At 40.2% G+C, this 22,152-nt stretch overlaps 1 protein-coding gene across 1 annotated transcript; it reads left to right on the top strand.

Moving 5' to 3' along the window:
* The first annotated feature begins 366 nt into the window (after window positions 1-366).
* itgb4 (integrin, beta 4) lies at window positions 367-20,681 on the top strand. Its single transcript, XM_030775476.1, has 41 exons — window positions 367-445; window positions 1,519-1,601; window positions 2,462-2,557; window positions 3,017-3,221; window positions 3,778-3,874; window positions 4,040-4,211; window positions 4,430-4,693; window positions 5,036-5,125; window positions 5,242-5,364; window positions 5,547-5,714; window positions 6,140-6,216; window positions 6,331-6,530; window positions 6,811-6,914; window positions 7,060-7,155; window positions 7,325-7,454; window positions 7,583-7,702; window positions 7,976-8,082; window positions 8,270-8,303; window positions 8,464-8,658; window positions 8,949-9,052; window positions 9,633-9,691; window positions 9,796-9,819; window positions 9,922-10,070; window positions 10,333-10,512; window positions 10,805-10,953; window positions 11,447-11,654; window positions 11,832-12,149; window positions 12,416-12,579; window positions 13,020-13,200; window positions 13,476-13,613; window positions 13,862-14,044; window positions 14,367-14,495; window positions 16,265-16,420; window positions 16,757-16,885; window positions 17,335-17,445; window positions 18,011-18,160; window positions 18,347-18,535; window positions 18,950-19,105; window positions 19,513-19,677; window positions 20,111-20,239; window positions 20,548-20,681. The coding sequence occupies exons 1-41, from the start codon at window positions 367-369 to the stop codon at window positions 20,679-20,681; spliced, it is 5,745 nt and encodes a 1,914-aa protein (XP_030631336.1).
* Window positions 20,682-22,152: the final 1,471 nt, after the last annotated feature.

Here is a 22,152-nt window from a genome sequence, read left to right on the forward strand (position 1 = left end):
AAATGTTTGTTTCAGTGGCAGTATGGCAGAAGCAATGAAGAGTAAACAAGCATGCACCATTAAAACAGATTATACTGGAAAATAGCCTATCTCAAACAGCATGGATTTCATGGAGTCCATGGGATTTTACTAGATAAATTGAATCAATACATATCAGAGTAATATGTTCACAATAATGGATTATTTTCTGACATGGTTGTTGTTGTTTTGTTACAGCCTTTTGCTTGAATTTGTTGTCAGCGTTTTTGTGTTATTTTAGTTAGTGCTAATGACCAAACAAGGGAAGGGTGAGTTCAAATTAAATTTCCGTCTGAAATCTGAACGCTGATGATTGTACCCTGTGCTTTGACTGTGTTTCAGGAGGAAATGGGAAGATGGACGGTATGTGTCATAGCAAGTCTTGTTTTTCTTGCAACTGTTTTGACTGGCTCCCGTGCTGAACGAGGTGAGTCTTGCCAGCACAGTTTTTTATTAGATTTACCCCTTAATGTCTTACCTAATAAATTTTATTTCATTCCACTTTTGTTTAACCAGTACCCCCAGAAACAGCACGTTTTATAGTCAGCAGTCTTGTCCATTTAAAACCATATTTTGTGACAGATACTTTGTGAATTTAATTTTGAATTTTGTAATTTACCATTTAATAACATTTAGTTTTATCTCAAACATTTTTGTTTTTGACCAGGATTTGTTATATCTGTTATATATCTGTTATATTAGTGTTATGGACTGTGATTCATTCAATATGAGACTGTGAGGCTAGCAGGTTTGGATTTTTTGGTTTGTTTTTTTCTTTGGTTGTTGTTCGTTTTTTGGGGGTTTTTTTGTAACAGGGGTCCAGATATGGAAAAATGAAGCTGCCATGGGGCCTCTCATATAGATAACCCACATGAACTTCAGCAGTACATGAACTTAAACTAGTAAATTCTGCTAGCAGTATGGAAATGCTATTTAAAAGTTCTATATACTAGAGGACTGAAACCGTTTCCATAATTGTAGGCAGTAACACATTATGTTGGATACTGGATTATTTGGAAGAGAAACCTATTTGCAGTTTACACATGTGCAGCATTAGCAAGATGAGTCCACTTCTTTATGTTCTGATGAAGATACAGCGGGCATATTCAGATGTATTTTAGAACTTGTTTATGGGAACTTATCGGAGTGTAACTGGTTGCAGAAAAGCACTGTAATGTAGCACAGGAACAGTAGGCTGAAAGCCCGTACATCATGCTACACACACACACACACACACTCACACACATACACACACAAACTGTGGATTGGACATCCTAGTTTTACTCTTAGAGTGTCTGTCGGTCAACAAACAAGCACGTAAACTATAAACATCAGACCGAATATGAAACAGAATCGGAGAGGAGTCCCCCAAATGCAAATATAGTTTCCCCCAAATGTAAATATAATGATTGTGTCCCATATTATCCTTCTATTATCTTTTGTTTCTTGTATTCTGAGTCCTGTGGATTCATTGTCATGTTCTCTCCTTTGAAACCACAGGGAATCACTGCCTTGCCAAAGCAGCATCATCCTGCTCTGTGTGCATCCAGGCAGGACAGGGCTGCAGCTACTGTGCAGATGCGGTAAGCTGACAAGAAGGATTGAGTGACAGTTGTGTCTTATCAAAAGGTCAAGAATCTGGATCTTAGAATAGGGAATCGGGAAGGATTTTTCAAACTTGAATCCTGTGGATATAAAGAGAAATGGACCAATGAGTTGTTTGTTTATTTAGCTGTTCAGCCACTGGAATGTGTTAACACTTTTTGTAGTTCTGGAGTGGTTATGGTTTTTACAAGTACATGTCCAGCATACATTTTGTAGTTGTCCTGTTCTTGTTCAGACTGGCTGAATAGACAAAGATTTTTTAGTCAAGAGTAAGTCATAAGTCTGCTCATTAGTCCATTGTGACTTTACAGTCAGTAAAGTACATCACAAAGCACCATCTCAGAATTCTTTTTACTTACATCGAAAGTCTTTCAGATTTTTCATCTCTCTGACATTGGAGGTCAGATTTCTCTGAAAGTGACAGTGAAAGTGTACTGTAGATTAGATGTGTATGGAGTTGATAAATATGTTGTGCAAGAGTATGCTTATAAACAGCATGTATGAGATGGTTACTGGAATGTCTTCTATCACAAATTTTGAGACAGCGAATTTTAAGGCTTCTGGTTTGAATAAAACTGTAAATTTAATTAAGATTCTACCATTATGTAAAAATCATAGATACATCAATTTTATGGAGTTCTCAGAAATATCAGGAAGTCGTAAATATGCTCAGCCTGTTTTTACCACTTAACCTTAAAAGTAATTAATTCAAGTTGACTTGGGAGATGATAATCAAATGTAGCCAGTCAATATGCAGTGTTTATATGACACTCATTAGCTAGTGTGGGTTAGTTTAAAGCCTCAAACCCTTAAACACTGTCCATTATTCCCAACTCAGGGTTTTGATAAATCACGATGTGACCTTGAGGAAAACCTGTTAGCTCATGGCTGCAAGGAGTTGATGACTGTTTCAGGCTCAATGTCTGTTGTGGAGGTGAGTGTCTATATTTGGGGTTAGAAAACCATTTTATTCGAAGGGATAATGCATGTGGACTTTGGCTTCAAACAAATTCATTTGCAGAGATTCCAGCAAGCTTTTGGGGGATTATAGCAATAAAATGTCCTGCCATTAGTCTCTATTCTACTTTCATTTTTAGTCTTATTGTTAAATTGTCCTTAGCATTAAATTGTCCTCAGATTTGTGTTCTTTGTTTTTGAATGATACCAAACACAAACCACAAACCACGTCATGCAAAAGCTACCTTGATGTTATCTCAATATTGTACAATTGCTGTTAGAGCATATGCATGTAACAGCATGAGAAAATATTGAGAACTATCAGTCCTGAGACACATAAACTCTAAACTGTTATTACTGATATATAAACTTTAAACTGTGCCATGGGTTGATTAGGTGGTGAGCAATGTCCCCACACTCTTTTTGTCTCCTCCAGAATTCACGAATAGACACAAGCATCAGTAAGTCCCAAGTGGCTCCTCAGAGGATCCAGATGAGTTTGCTCCCGGGTGAAGTGAGGGAAGTGGAAATGGAAGTGTTTGAGCCACTGAAGGGTCCCCTGGACCTGTACATTCTCATGGACTTCTCCAACTCTATGAGCGATGATTTGGCCAACCTGAAGAAGATGGGGGCACAGCTAGGTGAGTGATACAGGGACAGTGACCCAGAGTAGTCCTAATTCTAAACACCGTTTTGAATGGAAATGGTGAATTGAGTGCACTGTCTGATTTCAGTGGATTGTGATTCATTCAGTATGAGATTGTGAGGCAATCTAAACTTTCTGTGGAAAATCAAGCCAGTATCATTCATAAGAGCTATTACTCAGCAACACTGTTGTGACAGCTAGACGATTTAATTTTAAGATGACTGTAAGGTAAAGGTAAAATTAAATTTTCTGTGTATGTCTATGTATATGTACACACACATGTATATGTTGTCAGTCATTCACACTGTGCAAAAAGGTGCACATGTGTTTTGAGAGTGCATTTGCTTAGTTGTATCAGTGTCAGGGCACTCATTGCTTTGTGATTTTTGGCATGACTGTATTTCACCTTTTGATTCATTTTCAGTAGACTTTTTGATGTTTCTGTTTTTTGTGTATGTGTGTATGTATGTATGTATGTACGTATGTATGTATGTATGTATGTGTGTATGTATGTATGTATGTATGTATTTACCAATCCATTTCTCTTGCAGCTAAACTGGTGAAAAAACTCTCTGATGACTACACTATTGGTTTTGGCAAATTTGTTGACAAAGTCACTGCGCCTCAAACTGACATGAGACCATCCAAGTGAGAATCCTTCTGTCTGTCTGTCTGTTTGACTGTCTGTCTGCCGGTCTGTCTGTCTGTCTGTTCCTAGATATCGCTTCTTAAGTTTGAATGCCTTTTTTTTTAAAAAACAAATCTAATCTTGTGTGTTTCTCCCTTCCTCCTCCTCTTCCTCCTCATGCACAGACTAGCACAGCCATGGCCCGACAGTGACCCCCCCTTTTCCTTCCGCAATGCCATCCGTCTGACCAACAACGTCGATGTTTTCAATGATGAGTTGCAGAAGGAGCGCATCTCGGGCAATCTGGATGCCCCCGAAGGAGGGTTTGATGCTATCTTACAAGCTGCAGTCTGTAAGGTATATATGCCATACACATATTTATGGCACGTCTAATACACAAAGTCAAATAGATTTTAATCATACCAGGATGTCAGCTCCATGATAAAGAGGCTCCCTTGCTGATTTGATTAGATACTGCAATATCTAAAATGAATAGATATCTGCACGCGCATAGCTTTCACACTTAATAGTGTGAAAGCTTGTTTCACATTTTCTGGGTCTCTTTTTATCTCCAGGACCAGATCGGGTGGAGAAAAGACAGCACCCACCTTCTTGTCTTCTCCACGGAGTCAGCTTTCCATTATGAAGCAGACGGCGCCAACGTCTTGGCTGGTATCCTGCCACGGAATGACGAAGCATGCCATCTAGATGTGAATGGTTCTTACACTCATGCAACCAAACAGGATTATCCCTCTGTGCCCACACTGGTGCGCCTCCTGGTGGATCACAGCATCATCCCCGTCTTCGCCGTAACCAACCACTCCTACACCTACTATTATGTAAGTAACAGCATTATGCATTTTGAAAATATTTTACGAATGTATATTTTATGAATACTGGTTTTAGGACATGTTCTAATCACAGTTTGTCTCACTGTAGCAGATTATGCTCTTACTCAAATGCACTTGATAAATACATTTTTTCTTTGTATTTCATATGTTTTGGCCTAACCTCTGTTGTGGCTTAATCGTGTGTTTCCATGCACGATTTTGCAACTGTTCTGCTACTAGGTCTTTCCAATGAGTGGTTTTTAACCGAGACTTCATGTGTTTTTCCAATATTTTCAGAATACATCTGATGTAATTGCTCTTGATTAACTCTTTAACTGTTTGATTTTGCAGAAATTGCATGAATACTTCCCTCTTGCTTCTGTGGGAGAGCTTCAGGAGGATTCCTCAAACATTCTGGAAATTTTGGAGAAAGCTTTTCTGGTACACCAAAGTTGTATATAACACATTCATTCCAGAGCAACTTGAAGATTTGACAGTCAATAACTAATGCAGCATCCACAGATTGAATAATGTTACTTTTTCTTATTTTCTCTCAGAGTATCCGCTCAAAGATTAGCATTCGTGCTGAAGATAAACCAAAGGCTGTGGATGCTCAGATCTTGTCCTATGCTGGCGCAGATGCAAAAAAGGGCCAATTTGATTTCAAGCCTGGTCAAATTGTAAGGCTGCATTTCCTCTTCTCCTGTGCCACACGCACATAATCATACACTCCTTGACACTAAACGGAATTTATTTATCAGTAAATTTCACATCACCCTTACCTACACACACACACACACACACTCACACAATGATTAATGCAAATCAGTGCCTTATATTTGTCTGTGTCTACCCACCCCAGGGCAAGTTTAAAGTGCGAGTGGAGGCCAACAGCAATGTTGGTGAAAGTCATGTATGTGACATCAGTGAGGGGGACAGAAGAGGCACCATCCGTGTCAAACCCACAACCTTCAGCTCTGCACTCAGGATCCAAGCTGATGTGCTCTGCAAAACCTGTGAATGTGAGAAGGTAAGAATGAGGGTGTGTTTTCATAACAGGGAGCATGCTTTCATAGAGCTACCTCAGCTTGGCTTGCACATCACCGTAGCAATAACCATGATATCAGCAAGTGTATTGTGTAACATGATATCATTTTGATGTTATGAAGGGCCATGTAATGTTTGCATAAGAGCTTCATTGATCGTCACCGATCAGGACATTACAATACATTTTTTTTGTCTCAGAGTGTTACATCTACAACACACGTAATGAGGAAACTGGTCTTTGTAAGACTGGGAAAAAAGTCTTAAGATAAACTTAAGATAGAGCTGAAGGTTTGCATTCTACCTTTATAAACAAAAGAGTTGTAAATTGTTCTCGCGCAGTAGTGCGCCTTCATTTGCGTTGGCATAATGAGTGGGCTGTTACCATGGTTTCTCTTTTTGTTGGCATAGTCAGCCGCCAAGAACTCCCCTTTGTGTCATGGAACTGGAGACCTTGTGTGTGGGAAATGCCAGTGTCACACTGGATGGTAAGAATCTAAAAAAAAATCTAAAAAATAAATAAATGAATTAATAAATAATTTTAATTTAAAATGACTTTTGAACAGGACCAGGAATCCTTACCCACTTGTGATGTGTTTCAGGGTGGGACCAACCTGTAACTGTTCCATGAGTGACTCAGGAGACAGCAGTAGCTGTAAGGGACCTGACATGAAAGAGCCCTGCTCTGGACGTGGAGACTGCCTGTGTGGAATGTGTGTGTGCCATAACCCAAATCATGAAGGCCCTTTCTGCGAGTATGACAAGACCCAGTGTCCGCGCTTTGGTGGATTTCTCTGCAACGGTCAGTGACTGACTCCGAAAAATTATGTGTGTACAGTTTCAACAGTTGGGTGTAACATTTAAAATTTAACAATTTTTTTTTTTTGGTGGGGGGGGGGGGGGGGGGGGGGGTCAATAAATCAGTATGTGTTTTCAGTGAGAACTGTACATTTCCATTTCCATACATACTACACTTTTGACTGGAAAAATGTGTGACGTCATTGAGATGATCATTTAACTTTGATCTCCATAGAGATGAAGTTGTGTAATAATGCTTGTATTGGTTGGGCTCTGTTTGTCAGACCGTGGCACATGTTCGATGGGAAAGTGTCAGTGTCTCCCTGGCTGGACAGGGTCATCCTGTGAGTGCACCACCAGTGAACAGCCCTGTGTAGACAGTAAAGGGGTAAATCACATCCATTCCATCCTACATCCTTACATCTTAATACATTATCTACTAATGTTTTGGCTCAGTTTTATGAATACCATTGAAGCTGCATTGGCTCTCTAATAGGATACAAATATCTCTACCACTGCTTCGCTTTGCTCAGGGCGTCTGTAACGGACGGGGGACATGTAAGTGTGGTCGCTGTGAATGTGAAAACACGGGCCTCCCGCTGAGTGCTACTTGCGAGGCCAGTTTCCAGGTTAGTCTTTTTAGTTTGTGTGCACAGCATACAGCTGTCATATTGAATTTTCATGTTTAAGTATAATGAGATTTATCGATCATAGTGCAGAGTGACTGCTGGCAGTGTGGTTATTCATACTCCTACGTCATAAATGCATGTCTTCCATTTTCACTGTCTCCTTTTCCAGGCTCAGCTGGGAATGTGCGAGGACAGACGGAGCTGTGTCCAGTGCAAAGCCTGGAACACCGGAGAGAACAAAGGAAAAAAATGTGACGCATGCCAATTCAACGTCACCTTAGTAGATGAACTCAAAAACTGTACGTCTGTCTTCTTAAAAACACTTCAGAAATACTTACATCTTTAAAAAAAACACACACACACACTTTCTAATGAATTTAAAGCAAATTTGTTTGTTTGACTTGCTTGGTTGTGTTTTTTGCAAAAGCCGTGGTACAGAGTTGCAGTTTTAGAGATGAAGATGATGACTGCACATACCACTACACGGTAGACTACCCCTTAAATGCCAACGATTCTGTATTCGAGGTTGAAGTGCTAAAGAAGAGAGGTGAGCCGTTAACATTCATGACATGTATTTATACCACAGGGCACTGTTTATTAATTTGTGAAATTTTATGAATGTGAAAGTTGAAATAGAGTTGATTCATTTCTCAGAGCTGATTTGCAGTGGTTTAACTGACATTTTGCAGATAATATAGTTTTACAGTTTTTACTGTTTTACTACAGACAGTGTTTGTAAGTGAGTGCGTGTGTGTGTGTGAGTGTGTGTATGTGTGTGTGCGTGTGTCTGTATGCCCTAATCGTGGTTTTTGTGCTGTAGACTGTCCCCCTGGCAGTTTTCTTTGGCTCATCCCACTCATCATGTTCCTAATGCTGTTGCTGGGTTTGTTGCTCCTCTGCTGCTGGAAGTATTGCAAAGGCTGCGCGGTAACGTTACCTCCTCCCTCCAGACCAACCACATACTCATGCCATACTGTCATAGGGGTGTCATAAGGACTCTACATTCCATATATATTGGCTCAAAATTTCGGAGTAAAGATTTTAAGCATCATAGCAAAATTTGTTATGTAGCTGTTTGTAATTCTGTTTCCTTCTCTCTCTCTTTCTTTGACAGTGGTGTCTGGGGCTGCTGCCTTGCTGTGCTCGAGGTGGGTGTCTTTTTTGGTAATGAAAATATAGAAAAGTACGTTACGTCAATAAAAACTAGAAACGTATTCCCACGCTGCTGTTTACCTCTTTAAATACCATTCACCTTGCCCCGAGTATGGTTTTTTTCTTTAGTTTATGTGGTACATTTTCACCCTGCAGGCCGTAAAGTGGGATTCAAGGAGGAGGAGTATATGTTGCGCCATTCTTTGTTGACCTCGGATCATCTGGACACCCCGCTAATACGCACTGGCCCCCCCAAAGACACGGATGTGGTCCGCTGGAAGATCACAGACAATGTGCATCGCAGCATCACCCACCCTCAGGTTCAGATGAAACCTAATCCCAAAGAGCTCAGTGAGTCTGGCAACTATTTCACTAACCACTACTTCACTTGGCATATTATTCTAGCTCTCCAGTTATAAAACATCTAAATATTAGATCACAACAGTTAGGAGTTACCAGATTATTTTCATCAGCAGACTGGGCATTGCTGTGTACTTTCATGAAGAAAAAAAGAAAAAGGTTGACTTTCTGCAACTTCCCCCATGTGCAACACCTTTTACTTGATCTGAAACCACAGTTTTGGAACAAATGACTTGTTGAAAGCTCATCTTAACGTTTCCTTCCTTTTCCTTTGTGTGCAGTCCAATTCCCCCTGTCTCTGCGTTTGAATCGAATGTTCTCAGATAGCTTGTCTCGTCCAGAAGCTAGGGACACTGAACTTCTGCGTCAGGAAGTGGAGGACAACGTGAGTTCCGTTTTATGCATACCCTCCGGGAGAAATTGCCCATAGCCACACAATAAATATAAAGAATGCTAATGTTGTGTGGAAAATATGTATATTTCCCTCTGTAATATCTGTAAGAATGATGTCTGTTCAGCATGTTTGTATCAGCCCATACATGTCATACAAAGGACTTTTCTTTAAATTAGAATTTATACTACATTTATAGTTTTTTACAGATGTGAAATCATTGCTATTCTATCATATTTAAGAAGAGGAAGTACTTTATTGATCCCCGTGGAGAGATTTGTCCTCTGCATTTAACCCATCCTGTGTACACACTACAACCACTGGGCAGCTGCTATATATTCTGATATATATGTGTCTTCCAATATTCAATATTATGCACTCATATACTTATACATTTCCCACACACAATTCCTTCATCTATCCTGAATTCAGTCCAAAACATTTACTCCTAAATAATGGTTGCTGTGTTGTACAGTGATACGTTTTTCAAAATATTACAATATATGTTATTTTCAAAGTGTTACTCACATGCCTAAGTGCTCTGTATCTGTATGTATTTGTTCTCTTCAAACAGCTCAATAACATTTACAAGCAGATACCTGGCACACAGAAAGTACAGAAGACTAAATTCAGGTTTGGCAGATATAATTGTTATCTGAAAGAAAAAAAAATATATGAAAACTGCACGCATGCACTGGTAAACTCTCTAAATGAAGTGTCTCATCTTTATTTCACAGGACACAAAGAAATGCTGGAAAGAGGTAAGATTAAAATGCTGTGCTAATATAGCTATAGTTACAGCATATAATAGTGGACAGGAGTAAACAAGATGAATATGAATTTGTCTTTTCTTAATCCTTTAGGAAGGACAACGCTATTGTCGACACAGTTTTGTCAGCACCTCGTGGCTGCTATACTGACATTGTCAAACTGACTGAGAAGCATGTTCAGAATGGGAGCTTCAGTAATCTCAAAGTCGTGCCTGGTTACTACACTGTGGCCACGGACAGAGGTGTGTGCCCTACACACAGCCTAGAATGTATACAATACACAAATGTCTTCTAAATTATTTCAAAATTCAGGAAATCAATTGAAATTCAATTGATTTATTAAAACATAACAGATGTAACTGACTGAATCTCTGTTTGGGAGACAGGAGATACATTTATTACCTGAATGAACTGAACTTGGGTATAACCAAACCCAACTCCTGACGTTAGAGCAACTTGTGCTGTTGGTACATACCCTCCCATATTTATGATTTGGCTCTGCAGAGGCCACAGGGCTTGTGGAGATGCAGAAGGATGTGGAGCTGGTGGATGTTCGTGTACCTCTCTTTGTCAAAGATGAGGATGATGACAAGAAGCAGCTGCAGGTGGAGGCTTTGGATGTACCTGTTGGCATTGCTGAACTCGGCCGCCGCTTTGTCAATATTACCATCATCAAGGATCACGGTGAGAACTGGTCACAAACATTAGGCAAGGTTCATTCAAGGGTAACTTCTGAAGGGCTTTTGGTGCATTTGTAAAGCTTAGCTGCCCTCTTCAACAAGAAAGCTAGTGGAAAGGTATCAGGGTATTTGAAATAAATTCCGAGGATAAACGAATGAATGACTGAAAATGTGGACAGTATGACGTTAGCATTCGACAAAATGCTTAGGCTACTCCAGCATTAACCAAGCAAGGCGAGGCTAAACAAGTGTGTAATGTGTGTGTTTATGTATGTTTTTACTTTATTCTCTCACAGCCAAGAGTATCTTGACCTTCCTGCAGCCTTCATACACCTACAGTCGACAGGAACGGGTGGCTAACATTCCCATCAGTCGGGAAATCCTTGAGGATGGTCCAACACAAGTCTCCTATCGCACTCGTGATCTCACTGCCAAGGATAAAAAGGTATGGTTAGCTAGACTTAGCCTTTTCGTTACCAGCCACTGGTCTACGTTTGGCCAAGATTTTGTCCTGATCTCATCAAAGGGCAAGCTTTTGTCACTTGCTAATTTTAATATTTTATTCAGTAAAAGTGTAATAATATTAGTGTATGATCATATTTTGTAGAACATTTAGATGTTCAGTCATTAAATGGAGTCACTGTCTGTTTGCTGTGCTGTTTGCAAGGAATTACATATAAGACTTTGTCTGCCACGCAGCAGTCCAGGTTTCTGAGAGAAATTGTTAATATTTAACATAACGGCTTGATAGTCTTTCATGTTCACCAGTCTGTGCTTTGTGAAGTAGACTTTGTCATATCAACCATCAAATTCCCTTCTTTTTGTCTTTGCCACGTCATAGTAACAATACAATAATTATGACTATATCTCTGATCTAACTGAAGTTTCTAAGACTGATTTCACAGTCCACTTGCTGACCTATAATTTAATGTCTGCAGGACTATATATCAAAGGAAGGGGACCTGATGTTCCAGCCTGGAGAGACTGAAAAGACCGTGGCTGTGCAGCTGTTGGAGCTCGGGGAAGGAGACGGCCTTCTGGAAGACAACCAGGTCAAGCAGTTTGTCATGGACCTCAGCAACCCACGACAGGGAGCCAAACTTGGACGATATCCACGCACCACTGTTACTATCAGTGATCAGCAAGGTGAGTGTAAAGTCAAAGAGATAATCCCTATATCCCTTAACAATTTTTGCTTGTTTGTTTGTTTGTTTTTAACTAGTCTGTATTGGGTGAGGAAATTGTATGATGGATGATTGTGAGAGTGTAAAAGCTGTTATAAACATTGGGTTTTTTTGTTGTTGTTTTTTTTTTTCAATGCAGAGCCCAGTGTTGTGATGTTCAAGAAGAGCACTCAGACCTTCAACACAGCTGACCCGGTCTACACCATCCCGGTGGTCCGCATGCGAAACACGGAGGGCCCCTCTACTGTGCACTGGCGTACCAACAAGGCCTCCCGTTTTGAAATCTCCAAACCACTTAAATTCAGCCCTGGCGAGTCAGAAAAGAACATTGTCATCGAGCCTCAGACCTATCCAGGGCCTGTCAAACCTGAGAGCTTCCAACTGGAGCTTTTTGACCCAAGCTCCAACTCTCTGATGGGAGAGAGGAGGACTACCTTGGTTAATGTCATACAGCCTGGTAAGCCCATGAAAAATTATGTTGAACAGTCCATATGACAAAATCAGCATATAAACAACTGAGATACCATTGAGATTTCAATTACTGTGAGGTTTTCAGATAAATGGCACGGCAGCATTGAAGGAAATAGTGACAAATGCTTACAGAATATCTAGTCATTTAAGACATATTGGCTTATACAGTATGACAAATAATAATAATGCAACATAATTGCATAGAAAGATTTTTTGTACTCACTGACAGATGTTATGCTTTGTTAGATCAAGATAACAAAGATTGGGATGTCCCAGTGTCTATGGGCTTCGTCAAACAGTCAGCAACGTCACCTGGTGGACGCCTTCCTTCTCCTGACAACATCAAAGCCACAGCCACTGGCCCCAAGAGCATTCGCGTGAACTGGACACCCATAAGTAGTGCACTGGGCTATAAGGTATAATGTACAGAAAGGTCCAGACTGCAAGACTTTGTGCCTTTCTAATTCAGACCAGATTTCTAGACAGGAATCGGGAGAGGGGTGTTATCGGTTAGTCGTAAAATCTTGGAATTTGCCACAGATAATCCACTGGAATGCATTTACTGGGTGCGCCTGAGTGAGGAATGTAATGCGGTTTCAGTTTGTCTTGAAAGAACCAGAGCCAAATATTCCCTTGAAGCAGAACAGCTTTGGAGGAAGAGTCTCCCAAACAGATAACCTAAGATAGACGTCCAGCACGTTTTTGAAAGGGGGGGGGGGGGTTGTTATACACTCATTTATTGTCACCAGTCAAGTAAGAGAGAACGTTTTCACAAATATTGCCATAAAATTGAAAATAACAAACAAACCCAAAAAACAGCCTAGTGAAAAAAACAACCTGTGAACTCCTCTTCTAGGTGAAGTACTGGATTTATGGAGACCCCGAAGAGGATGCTCAGATAGCTAATGTGAAGAATCCGCAGGCAGAGCTGACCAACCTGTACCCTTACTGCGATTATGAGATGCGTGTTTGTGCATACAATGCCATTACAGATGGACACTACAGTGACATAGTGCCATGTCAGACATTGGAAGATGGTAAAACTCAGTTATACTTGAAAATAGACCAGTAACTTTGCAGATTTTTGTTCTGTCAGACATCTCTTATGTGCTCTTTGTGTTGCCAGATATTCTACTTTCTCTAGATGATATATACACTGAAAAATTGGCTTCATGACTTTAAGAGAATCCTGAGCTTGATTAAACGAGTTTGTTCTGGTTCTCATTTAAATGTAGAAGCAGCTTTAAATTATGGGATAAGACGTATGTCTCTAATTCTGTTGTGAACTCATCCATATTTCTGCTTCCATCAGTGCCAAGTGAGCCTGGTCGCCTGGCTTTCAATGTCATCAGCCCCACTGTCACTCAACTTAGCTGGGCGGAGCCTGCGGAGCCGAATGGCGTCATCACATCATATGAGGTCATCTACACACCTATTGATGAGGACAGCAGTGAGTGTTTTCCACTTTTCATCACTTTCCTGCATCCAAAGTTACAGACAAGAAGCCTCTTGATAAGTGCCATTAAATCTATATATGTATTGTAAATATGTATTTAAGTAGATTAATGGACTGATATTAAATTACCATTTTTTTAATTTCTTATGGTATTCTGGACATCTGCAAGGTGTCAAAAGTTCACCCTAATCTTTGTAACCATTATTCTCTAATATCAGTTAAACCCGTTCAACTATTTCTAGAGCCAATAGGTGCTTCTAAAAAGGTGAAGATTGACAACCCTAAGAAACGCATGCTGCTCATTGAGAACCTGCAGCCATCTCAGACATACTGCTACAAAGTGCGCGCTCGCAACAAAGTGGGTTGGGGTCCATTCAGAGATGCCACCATCAACCTTGCAACACAGCCTAATAGACCTATGTCCAGTAAGTTCAAAGGAATCATCAAGGCAATTTTACTGGTAGAAGCTACCATAAGGAATAGGCCTATAACAATGTAGGAGAAAACAGAATGGATCAAATGGATCCATTTCAGTTCTGTAGAATCAGTAAGTGTAACAGTAACTTCAGTTATTTCCCATTCATGTTTTTTAATTGATATTTTGAATTTTTACTCCATTAAAATGAACTCAGTTGATAATGAAGTGACCCAGGCCACGAAGAGTGTATCTGGTGAATATCTAAAGATCTATTAATATTGCCTTTGTTGATTCTAGTTCCTCTTTGTGTTGACCCTTCCCTTCCACAGTTCCCATCATTCCTGATATTCCCATTGTGGATGCAGAGGCTGGAGAGGAGTATGACAGCTACCTTATGTACAGTAATGAGGTCCTGCGCTCGCCTGGTGGCAGTAAGAGACCCAGCATGTCTGACGAAGGTTGGTATCTACAAAACATCGCTGTCTTGGGGCACCTGTCATATTTTAACTGGCTAGCCTGTATTTCAGAACATATTTAAGCGTGGTCTAGAAAACCCAAACTATCCAAAAAATACACATCAGATCTCTATCATGAAACTTCATATAGCTACAAAAATGTCGCTGTGGTAATCTAAAAATTTTGGTCAGTAAATCTGTTAAGTGTTACTGTCCATTTGTTATGCATGCTTTCCATTTTTTGAAAGTTGGTGTTGAGCAGTTTTGTTGAGTGGTGTTTGCCTCTGTAAGCTGGCTTTATTTTGCTGCGACACATTCTCAACCACTCAGAGATGATATCTGCATCATCAGTGCTGAGCAGCCAATCACATTTTATAAAATTGAATATCAATCATCACTTCACATTGAACCAGGTGATTGGAGAAACACTTCCACCTGAATAGAAATGGTGTACAAGACTTTGCTCTTGCTTTCCTCTCTCCTTTCCTTTTGGAACTGGGTTGCTGTATCCTTTCATAATCATATTTTTATGTTCCCTACTGGAAATGACTTATTGTTGGATGGTCTTAGGGAACGTTTTCCCTGTTTCTTCTTCAAAAGATGATGTATATTTGGACAGACAAGATCAAAAAATGCATTGTTTCTTTTGTATATTTCAATTAGTCCTCTGAGGAGTCCAGCAAGCTGTTTTTCTGTGTCGTTTGAGGATTCCTTGGGTATTTGTTCCAACTGTTTGCTACAAATTCTAATTTAAACAACTAGCTGCTCTGTTTGAGACAAGGAATGACTTCATAAGTTAAATCAGGTGTTATAGGTGTTGGTTCAAATAAATTCTTGAGGGACCTGTGAGTCTCATGGCTTCTTTTGAATATCACTTCTCTAAATGGTGCGCAGGTCTTCCTCTCTTCCCATCACTCCCTCAAACTGTTTGCTTTGCGCTTGCTGTTGCTTAAACTCCCGAGTCTTACTGCAGCCAGTCAAAAAACTCCTTCATGCGTGCTTGCTCCCCCAACCCCGATTGAAAAAAGGCTTGCGCTGGAAACATGTTCAGCTGGTTGGCGATGGTCTGGATCTGCGGAAGGTATCCTGGAAACTGCCCGCTGACATCATTCACCATGAGAGAAGGAGCACAGACACGGAGTCCAGTGAGGAGCCAGGCCAACCTAGCCATGCCCAGACTCCTCTTCAAGGTGAAGGTTTCCACCGCTAGACAGCATGACAACCTCCGGCCAGCACCAGTGCCCTCCGTTCAGTTATATCCTTATGCGAGCTAGCCTTTCAGAATGCTAGCTGGTGCCTTGCTTCTGCCTTCATTCATCCTGAAGTGTATTGACCACATAGTTGGTGATGGACAGAGAATGGACAGATGAAGGTTTGGGTCTGTGCCCTGTCAGCCTACCACACTCAAAGTGTGACTTGAGGTTGTAGCATTGCCAATGCTACTGGAACCTCTGCTGCTACTGCTGGAGCTTATGGCAAGGAATTCTCTGGAACAGAGGAGATATGTGTTCTCTTCTTAGGGATAAGCCTACGTGTTGTGTGTTTTTTCATGGTCATGTCCATAGTTTGGAAATTGTCAACTGAATGTTTCAGTTCTAAATCGTTTGTGGCAAACGGACAAGGTATAGCAGTGGTTTTGAGGGAATGCTGAAGACAAGCTAATTTTAACCGTAACCTTAACCTGTTCTTCTGTCCCTCAAAATTATACTCATACCAAAGGCTAATCAAAGTTTACAAACTGCATTCTCATTCTGTCTCCATTCTCTCCCCAGACCAGATCATTAATGGCAAATGGGACCAGAATTTCCTGTTTCCTGGTGGAGGGGGATCATTGACGCGCAACATGAGTGCATCATCCTCCAACTACAGTTTGCGCTCACCTACTGGGGGTACCCTGGAGAGCACCACAACCTATATGTTTTCAAAAGGTACTAGAGGCCCAACAGGTCCAGTTTAAAATAGTCCCTCAAACCCTTCCCCCATGTTCCTCTGAAAGCTCATTCCCCTACTACCTTGTCATAGTGTGGAAAGGAGTCAAGTCATGATTCAAGCACTGTAGTCCACTCAGCCATATGTCCACCAGAGAGCAGAATGAGGAAAATTGGTCGCACAGTTAATATCTACTCTAATCCTCTCAAATTTGCTTCAGGGGCAGTCTGGGGTCAGTCCTGTATTGGGCCAAGAGCACTCTTACAAGGCTAGGTCTTCAAAAGGCTTGTTGATCTTTCTGGCCAACTAAAATAAAAACCTTTATTTTTTTCCAGGCTCCCCACGCCTACAGGAGGAAGTCATCATGAGGAAACGCTCTGAGAACAGGGCTTTATATGAACACGATGGTGTGAGAGACTCAATTGTTATGGGCGACATGCCAAGTGGATTCGCTGACGGCCTGAGTAAGAATATGCACACAACTTGACAGCAGTTTTTTACTTTCAATGTTGCTAACCCTCTTCTTGAACATCCTACATATTCATTCCTGATGGCTTTTGTTCTAATCCCAATAAAGCACACTTTCTAATACTCACGTTCTCGCTCACATTCTCACTGAACCAGTTGTGTGTGATTAGGACCGGAATAAAATCCTGTGGTAGAGTGGCACTTCAGGAGTAGGATTGACCACCACTGCTTTATAGGCATTAATGCTTTGGGTTAATGGCAGAGATGTTTATTTCAGTTTGCTGTGAGGTGTTGCTGCATTTTTCCATTGCTTGGGTAAGAATCCTTTGCTGACTGTCGCAACTCTTTTCTCTCCACTTTCTCTTTACCACTCTGCTGAAATTCGATGTTCTTCGCTACGTTTCACCCATTGGGGTGTCTGTGCTATTGCTCAATGCCTTCTCAGGTGGCTATAGCTACAGCAAGAGTATGGCCAGCTACAGTGTGACCTCCAGGGCACGCACACAGTCGGAAGATGTAAACGACGCTCTGATGAACCTTGACAGGGTGCTTCAGGGTGAGTGTATTCATAGCCCAATAGAACCCTCACACCACTGCCCAATGAAGTCCAAGCTTATGATATGACACATGATTAGACGTGTTCTACTATTTATTAAGGAAACGTGAAGGAGGAAAGAAAGCAATTAGTGTGAAAATCATACATGTGGAGTTACTCAAACAGAGGATATGAAAAAAAAAACCCTCAGTAATTGCTGAAATTATTTGAGTAGTAATTGTACTCTTAATCTTTACTAATCAAAGTATTATTAAATATCGATACAATATATATATCTAGTTGTGGCTTGGTGTGAGGGCAGAGATGGGCTATGTGGCACTGATTTATGAATAAATCAGTGTATGTGTGTGTGCGTGTGTGTGTGTGTGTGTGTGTGTGTGTATTTTTCTTATTCAGATTAAAGTTTAGAAATGCGATTCCACCCTTACTCATACACGTGCACCTGGTTTCATCTATGCTAACCTGGTCTTTGTAACTCTCCTGTTACTGCTCTCACAATGCTCTAGCAAACTGTTCCCATGAGCTTTTGCCTATGTTCTAAATTCATGTGCGCTTTGACCTTCAGAAACACGAATGACCCCTGGGGTGCCCGACACACCCACACGTCTGGTGTTCTCTGCACTGGGACCCACAGCTCTGAAGGTGAGCTGGCAGGAGCCACACTGCGAGAGAGAGGTCCTGGGCTACTGTGTGCTGTACCAGCTACTCAATGGTGGTCAGTATGTTCTTTGCAGTCTGACTTTAGTCTTTTATGGGATGTTTGCCTTGTCTTTGCTTGAACCTGAAAATTGTTTGGTTTATACTTAGCTTTCAGTGTAGTACGCCTAAAGTGGTAGTAGCCAGGCATCAAAAATAAATGAGTAAAAAAGATTTTTTATGGTGCTCTTTTATTCCCCTGCAGGTGAGATGAAACGGATTGATGTTACCAACCCAGGACAGAATTCAGTGATTGTACAGGACCTCCTTCCTAATCACTCTTATATCTTCAAAGTGAAAGCCCAAAGCCAGGAGGGCTGGGGCCCAGAGAGAGAAGGCGTCATCACCATCGAGTCTGCCGTAGATCCCAAGAGTCCCCTCAGCCCTGTGCCAGGTGACGAATTCTGTCTCATCATATATCCTTATCATTTGGACCTGCTCGGTCACTTGTAACCACCGAGTGTGCAACTGCTGGTTAGTTATAGCCTATGTGTGGAAAGGTTGTTCAATTTTGTTAGACTGCATACAGCTGAGGACATAGCAAGCAAAATGTTATATTTGGATTTGCAATCACTCACATGGAGACTTGAGACTCTATAAATAAATCTCAGAGTTTTGCCTGAACTATGATTTGTATGAGCAGTTTTGCATGTCATTTGACTTAATGCAGTGTAATAGCTGAAAAGCAAATCACAGATGGCAATCTCTGAATAAAAAAGTCAGATAATGTCAGGGTAGACATACCATCTGGCTCATTTAATTGATGTGTCTGGCACAAGCTAATCACTATTTGTGTTGTTGTTTCCAGGATCTCCATTCACCCTGAGTACACCCAGTGCCCCAGGGCCATTGATCTTCACTGCCCTGAGCCCAGAGGCCTTGCAGCTGAGCTGGGAAAAACCACGTAAACCCAATGGAGAAATTCTGGGCTACGTGGTAACCTGTGAACAACTACATGGAGGAGGTGGGTTAATTAGGGCTGCTGTAAAAAAAATCTATATAGTGCTTTATTGTGTCTTGGAAGGTAAGGAGTGGATAATTTCTACTGACCTCTGTGTAGTGAGGACATGGCCTGTACTGGTAGACTTACTCACATTTCTCATTCCTTCCCATTCTTACCAGTTCTAGATTCACAGTCTGGCACATATCAACACTCCCAACCGTTTTAATAATCTCCGCCTTAATGTAAACTAGGGCGACACATGTCACAGAGCAGGAGCCGGGGTCTCATGTCTAGCACACGTCCACCATCACATGCTTTTCTCTTAGAACTGATGGTCAGCAAGCTGCAGCTTTAAGCTTTGTGATGTCTCTCTTTGCCTTGTGCTTTTTAAAAACAGTATTATCATACGTCTCTCTCACATTTTGCAGGAGATGTCCGCACCTTCCAGGTCAGTGGGGCTAACGCAGAAACGAGTTTGACAGTGAATGACTTAACGGAGAACATACCCTACAAGTTCAAAGTTCAAGCCCAGACAACTCAAGGCTTTGGGCCGGAGAGAGAAGGCATCATTACCATTGAGTCTCAGGATGGAGGTATTTGACTTTAGATTCTCCATTCACGTAGCAGATTTTCTGTACAGAATAAGCAATCGCATTTCATATATCAGCTGTGTTTTGTGCAAGCATAATTATGTTAGAATTACATCTTAAAAATGATCATTATTATATTTAAACTACTATTTGTGTAATAAAAAAATTAAATTACAGTGAAGAGTTTAAGAAGTAAGAATTAAATGAAATAAAAGAAGTAAATTTCTCACAGTAGAAAATAAATGCACCACAAACAACTGCCAAATATGTGAAGAGTAGGTATTATTGGTGGTACCATAAGACGTACGATAATATGTAATCATTACATGCTCAAAACAAGTGTTTAAACTATTTTAGGATCCATTTCATGTTTCCAGTACTCCAGTTCATTGTTATCTTTCTTCAAGTTCATCTTCGTGTCTTCCCTCTCGTACAGGATCCATGTCTTCATCCATGTACAACAACCAATCCATGATAACAAGAAGAGAGGTTTTTAACATGCCAGGAGAGGTCAGCACAGTCACCAATGTCAGCCACAGTATGTTCAATGAACCCTTTTTCTCAGGTAGTGTATATTTTTCTCAGCTTTCTTCTCACACATATTTTCCAACATATGCCTGTACACATAAAAACAATTCTGTAATTAAATGACTAAATAAATCCTGTTGAAAAAATTTCTTGATTATTTATTATTCATGATGACAGACATCGAAAAATAAGCAGTAGTTTTGGTAGATTTCTAGTCAGTCTCATATACCACATTCTGTGAAAAGGCACAAAATAACATCTAATTTGTGGTTATATTGGTTGATATATCACACCTTATGTTTGATTGGACATGTTTTGTTTTTGTTTGTTTTTCTACCTATCCAGACGGGATGATGATAAGCACGCAGACCTCTCAGTCCAGCGGCACTATCACTCGACAGATGGAGATGGTACAGAGAGGTGTGGTCTCCAGCACCAGTGTTACTAAGAAGATAGAGAAGCAATACTACCAAGCCTGAACTATGGCCAGTTCTCCTGAAGTCAGTTAAGAGGAGGGCGTGGTTTTCAGCTGGTCTTCATAGTGCTTGGACAAGCCCACTGGTATCACACTGAATATAAGGATACACTGAAATGGTGTTGTACAGATGAATACTCTGCCTTTTTGCAAGAAACATTTCTTTTTTGAAAAATCCTTTTTATCTTGGGTGACCGTGAGAGGTGATCGATTTGCATGGCTTTTGCATCAGACTGAATATTGGGCTGTTTGTTTTCTGTAATGAACGATATTAGTTCAGTGGACAAAGAGACAGAGATAAGAGACAGTGGAAATTCAATTTACAGCAGTTACTGTTAATGATATTATTGTGAGGGCTTTCGGCTGTTTCAAGACTGTATGAAGTGGTATGAAATGTGATTCAGTTTTGACTGACTTCATCTCAAGTTTGTTTTAATATTATGTTTTTTTTATGTAGTGTTAAATATTTACACTTTTGATATTTTTACATTTCAACAGTCATACTTCTTATCATTTGAACATATGAAACGATTGAATACATTCATTTTGTTTAGTTATTGTTCAGGATTATCAAAATGTTAGTAAGGGTTTCAAGTATGTTTAAACAGCTTGCCCTCTAAGATCACTAGCTTAGAAAGCTTTTCAGAGTTTATATGCTATGTCAAGGACATCCAAAAGCAGCTAGGTGCACTTTAGTTAAGTATTTTTTTTCCTTCAATCTACCTATCTTTGAAGACAAATATGCTTTTTTTTTATTTATCTACTAACTTAACTCTAAATTTCAAATACTGCCTTGAGCTTTTGTACCTGTTTTAAAATAGTTTTAGTGCAAAGCGCAAAAGTTTCACAAACTAAATTTTAGGACATTGCAGATTTGGACAGGATATAGAAGATAAATGTAACTGGCTCTGATTTATCACCACATAAAGACCATAGGCAAAATTTAGCACAGGTGATGTTTTTGCTGACCATTTTTTCACACTGTGCATTGATTTTTTTAAGTTGTATTTTTTCTGTCCGGCATGTCAACCAATTGCACTTAATAAATAAACACATTTCTCACTTATGGTCCAATGTAGAGTCTTTACTTATTCTTTAAAGACACTGGAACTGTAATATTGGTGTACAATACAGTGTTAAATAGTGGTAACAGTTATTACAAATATATACCAGAGGAAAATGGCTGATATCTCTCTGAGCAGAACATGAAGAAAACCTGTAGAACACTTTTAATTGTTTATTGGTAATAAAAAGTGTGCTTTACAAGTTATTACACATGAGCATATACATGACCTCATAAATATACAGATAAATGGATAAGTGTACAGAAAAAAACATGGGCTTATGCAACAATTTGTACAGGTTTTTACATCAGAATTGAGAATCTGAGGTATTTGCTGACTACCATAATATTATAATCTATCTGCATCTGATTATAAGATTATAATCTATCTGTATCTGCATGTAAATGGTTG

Source organism: Chanos chanos, chromosome 5 (assembly GCF_902362185.1).
Source record: "Chanos chanos chromosome 5, fChaCha1.1, whole genome shotgun sequence".
Taxonomy (NCBI): Eukaryota; Metazoa; Chordata; class Actinopteri; order Gonorynchiformes; family Chanidae; genus Chanos; species Chanos chanos.

Coding starts and splice junctions, on each gene's coding strand:
- itgb4 (XM_030775476.1), top strand. CDS start 367: ATGGGAAGATGGACGGTATGTGTCATAGCAAGTCTTGTTTTTCTTGCA. Junction 17,446..18,010: donor CCTTGACAGGGTGCTTCAGG/GTGAGTGTATTC, acceptor TTTGACCTTCAG/AAACACGAATGACCCCTGGG. Junction 18,161..18,346: donor GTACCAGCTACTCAATGGTG/GTCAGTATGTTC, acceptor ATTCCCCTGCAG/GTGAGATGAAACGGATTGAT.